The sequence below is a fragment of the Sinocyclocheilus anshuiensis genome, unplaced genomic scaffold (genome assembly GCF_001515605.1).
Source record: "Sinocyclocheilus anshuiensis isolate Anshui unplaced genomic scaffold, SAMN03320099.WGS_v1.1 scaffold3203, whole genome shotgun sequence".
Lineage (NCBI taxonomy): Eukaryota > Metazoa > Chordata > Actinopteri > Cypriniformes > Cyprinidae > Sinocyclocheilus > Sinocyclocheilus anshuiensis.
The window spans coordinates 13,530-18,379 of record NW_015544540.1 but is presented as its reverse complement, the minus strand read 5'-3'; the positions used below and the strand labels follow the sequence as shown (position 1 = coordinate 18,379).

At 35.8% G+C, this 4,850-nt stretch overlaps 1 protein-coding gene across 1 annotated transcript in view; it reads left to right on the top strand.

Moving 5' to 3' along the window:
* Positions 1-2,266: 2,266 nt before the first annotated feature.
* The window catches only part of LOC107698200 (solute carrier family 25 member 36-A-like), an 11,990-nt gene continuing 9,406 nt past the window's right edge, over positions 2,267-4,850 (top strand). Inside the window, exons 1-2 of the mRNA XM_016499163.1 lie at positions 2,267-2,654; positions 4,629-4,793. Of these exons, the coding sequence (XP_016354649.1) occupies positions 2,614-2,654; positions 4,629-4,793 (206 nt within the window). The 5' untranslated portion in view covers positions 2,267-2,613. The remainder of the gene's footprint in view (positions 2,655-4,628; positions 4,794-4,850) is intronic.

Below are 4,850 nucleotides of genomic sequence, written 5' to 3'. Positions count from 1 at the left end.
AACCATTACGCCTATGGAGAGTCCCCATAAACCATAAAAACAAACCTGTGTGTGTGTGTGTGTGTGTGTCAGACATATTATTGTTGAGTTTCATTGCTCCCTCTGCTGGTCATAGATGACAAAACGCTGTTGTGGTGATGTGAGGGTGACATAAACACTGGATATCAAGTGTCCAAAGTATATATTAAATGTCTCTTGAATTTGGCTGGGAGTGTGACCTACAAACAATGTTTACCCTTGTTGCAGACTATATTCACTCCTTTTGAAGCATACTAGTAATAATAGTGAGCCTATTTATTTTGCAAGTATGCACAATTATATGGCTAGTTGCACTGTGTTATTTGCATTTAACATAGGCTAGATTTCTTTACTGTCTGTCATTTTATGCCGGTGTGTGTGTGTGTGTGTATGCTCTGTGCTTGTTTGTACTGATTCTACATTATTTGAACTGGTAGCCAGTTCAAGTATCGACGACTGACCCATTACAGTACTAAATTGCTCTTTGGCGATGCATTCGTATGTTTTTGGTATTTTGTTGTGTGTTTGTTCTTGCTGAACTTATTTCAGGAGTTCAAGTGAAGTTGTAAAGCAGCTCTAACAAGACAGTATAGTGTAATTATTAAGTTCAAGTCCGTTCAGTGTTGGTTCAGTTCAGTTCAAACTGTGAAAAGGTTCATCAATTATCGAGTTTGTAAGGAATAGTGGAGCAGAAGGGAATGAGGAGCTATGCAACAGAGAGACCGTTTGGATTCCAATAAGAGAACTACACTAATAATTACCTTTCTTCCGCAAAAAAAGAAGAAAAAATGAGTGATTTCCACCCTCTCACACTTGCATACGCACATTGACTGTCTATGACAGGTTTGCAAGTTAATGCATGTTTGCCGCACTGACTCATGTGACTTATATAATTAAATTCATACATACTGCCACAACCTGAATGAACAGAAGATTGAATCACTTTAAATATAGATCTGCCTGTTTACACAGAGCACACACTGTTCAAAGAGCCTCTGTCTACTAAAACGCCCTATTACTGACAGATGTGTCATCTCAGCCTTTGTGTCTCTATCTCTCTTGAACATACAGAAACAGCTGCAAATGTCTCTGTTAATTATACAACTAATTATGTTTGGTTGAATATTTTAAGTTTGTTAATTGCATTTTGCATCTGATAATTGTTAGGATATACTTTTGTAATAATTTGATTTAGGGGTAGGAACAGCTACAAGTTTTGTCTAGGTTAAAGACATGTGCAAAGACTTTACTGATCATCACCATGTTAATAAATCGATGACCTACAGCGTCCAAGTAAAACAGTTACCCATTCACACACCATAGACCCAATAATTCTGCTTTATATGTCTGTATACTATAAAAAAAAAAAATACAATTCAAGTGCAATTCCACAGTCAGACAAAAGAAACTTGCAAGTATGCTATGATTTCTGGTCCAATTTCAGTAGCCACCCAGGGAAAGAGTTAACTATGCTTTTAATTTGTTTTGGAAGACATACAGTGTCAATAAAAGAGTGTGTTTTGTGCACAAAGTTATTGTTTGCTGTCAAAGTACAGTTTAAGATTATCCATTTTGAAATTTTTCTCCTCCCATTTGCAGATGCCAAAAGAAACAAAGTAAAGGTCTAAAAAAATCACAATGACAGAAAATCAACTTAAAATGCGTCCTCTCTATTTAGAAAAAAAAAAATCTAAATAATAAAATAAATAACTCTAACTTTATGACAAATACGAGATCCTCCAGGGAAAATAAAGGGAAAAAAAGAAAAATAATAATTACATTTGTAAAAATTATTAATTAAAAGAAAAATAATTATTATTTAAAAAGAAAAAGAAACACTTTCTGGGACCAAAGAGTGCAGCGGCCTGTTATAACAAGTTGTAAATAAAACAAAGTCTATTGGAGTATGTTTTACAAGAATATGCTTTCTACTTTTTACAGAATTTCATGTTTAATTAAATGCCTTTCTTTGTAAATATTTGTAAAAATTTACTAGCAATTTCTGAGTTAAATTGGGGTATTTTTTCCAGTGTATTATGCATAAAATAATATAGTTTAGTTGTTTCTGGCAAAGTTAGTCATTTTTTATTTTAATTTTATTATATCTGTATGTAACCCATGACGGTAATTTGTGTGTGAAAGGGCAGTGATCACGTGAAAGGCGCTTGATGGAGGCGGGCTCTGAACTGAAATCGACCAATAGACGCTTTTGTTTTGCGCCCTCTGATTGGTCCATCGACAGAGTGAACTGTAAGCGCGTTTACGTAGCAGAATGTGTGTGTGAGAGCGTACACGAAGAAGGTGAAGTCCGCGCACGTTCTTAACTCCCTGATGTGACCTGCCACTTGGATTTTGACCCAGATCAGTGATATGTAATCACCTCTTCACCGCACACTCACTTTCAGACCAACTATTGAAGAAGTGACGACCGTGGATCGATCAGCGGGGGTTTATTGGAGGCGAAGAAGCCGCGCCGAGGCGCTTTGAGGTCGTATAAAGTCACCAGTAACGAGCGCGACTCGCACCCTCCGCATGAGCACCGCACGGACATTAACTGCTGCCCAGTCCGGTGCATCCCGGAGAGCATGAGCCGAGATGAGCCAGAGAGACACGCTGGTGCATCTGTTTGCTGGAGGGTAAGACCGCTTTACTCATCAAGATTACTTCACATTAACAAACATAGCGTTTAAAACGTAAACAGCTAAAGTCTAGTACTACTACTAACAAAAATACTAATAATAGCTCATTGTTATTATTAGAATTTATTATATAAACTGTTTTCTATATGTTACTGTTTTTTATATGTTACTGTTCATATATATATATATATATATATGAAACACAGCTATACTAGTTTAAGGAATATACAATCATTTTTTGAATAACTTTCTTGTGTTTTTTGTCTTTATAGATTACGTTTACTTATGTTTAAAAGGTTACATTTACTGGAGTTTGTTGGAGTTTTCCCAAGACTTTAACTTCCCCTTTGAGTCTTATGTGTTAAAATTAGGGAAAGTTTGCACTTTTCTTATGAACATGTTTTCAGATCCTTTATGTATGTGTGTTTTTATTGATTTGATTTATTTATAAAAAACTGTACCCCATGCTACTGTTATTACCATCACATCAACTATATAAGAGAACAATTGAGTTTTTGTTTGATATGCCAGGAAGAAAGACTAAGAGTTTGAAGTTGATTTCAGGTTTTGGATATTCCTAGTGTAGCTTTATTAGGTCTCATTACAGAATTCAGAATTTTAATTCAAAAACAATATATTTTTATTTATGTAAGATAGGGATGTAATGATTAACCGTGAGCCGGATGAAAATCGATTCAAATATGTGACGAATAAATCGCGATACAATTGTATGAGTTTATATGAATGTATCTGCTGTAACACAGGAACTGACAGCTGTTATAGATATAATGACTCTTATGATGTGACTTTCAACACAATCTTCACTTAGTGAGTCACTGATATATAGACATTCAGCTTGATTCTGAATCAGACAGAAAATCAACAAGTACAAACAAACCTAAATAAAAACGCATTGTGGTTTGCAGTATAATGTGCATAATTTAGCACCGCCATCCCAAGAGACCTTGAATTCAGCCGCACTGATGTCTATATTACAGTCTATATAGAGAGAGAAACCTCAGGATATTTGCTTTCTTTTTCTTTAAAATATGTCTCTAGGCATATAAAAAGAAAAATAAATTAAATGGAAGGTTTAAAGCTTTATTCTTTACTTGAATCAAAACGGTAATAAGTTAGTTTAACAGAAATTATGTGTTCTTATAAATGACAGTCATAGTTTTCTGGAACTGATCTGTTACGGTAGTCTGCTTTCCTGAACTTGCAAGAGAGCATCATCATGCCTGACATTGATATTCTGTGCCCATCGTGATTATAGCCTGTGCTTTAAATATCTATCCTCAAATAAACCAGCACAGTGTTTAAAATAGAACTATTGACTGGCACTCTCATGGACTCTCTGTCTATATGACACAGTCAAATCTGACTTTTTATCCCATCGTTATTTCCCATCTGCTCCTGTTATTAGTAACTGCACAGTATCGCATACCATTTTATCTTACAGTGTTTTCATATATGAAAATAATGATCAAATGTACCATGGTATTGCTATATGATACTGTTTTTTACATGTATTGAATGACACCTTTGTTTAGTTTATTATCTTTATCTAATAAGCTGTTCCTCAGCAACATTTCTGTAGCTTTAGATTTGTATTACATGTATCACACTTCAGATTTCAGATGCCGTTTTTTTCCATTGGAAAACACTGATATCAGGTTGTTTTCGGCACGTGAGGGGTGGTTTGGGTTACTGTGTTTGTTGACCCACATCTTGTGGCACGAGTGCAAGTGCTGGAGCCGATTAATGGAAAGTTGTGATGTTCGACTGAAGTCTCTTGGCTTTCAGATAAGAAGTCATGGGATGACTCACCCACATTGTGAGATCAACTTTTGTCTGCTATTGACAGAATTTGACCATATTTTCAGCTTGATTTCTTTTAATCGATTCTTATGTGCAGAAAAAGTTCAATTGTACTGTCCCTGATTTTTTTGTTTTGTTTGTTTCTCTCAGATGTGGAGGCACGGTGGGTGCGATCCTGACCTGTCCGTTAGAGGTGGTGAAAACGAGGCTTCAGTCTTCCTCAATAACACTTTGCATCTCTGAGGTGCATCTGAGCACAGTTAATGGAGCCAGCGTGGCACGTGTGGCTCCTCCGGGGCCCCTACATTGCCTCAGGTATGTTTAAACAAGTTAGACCTCTTTGCATTTTATAAATATATAAAATATACTAGC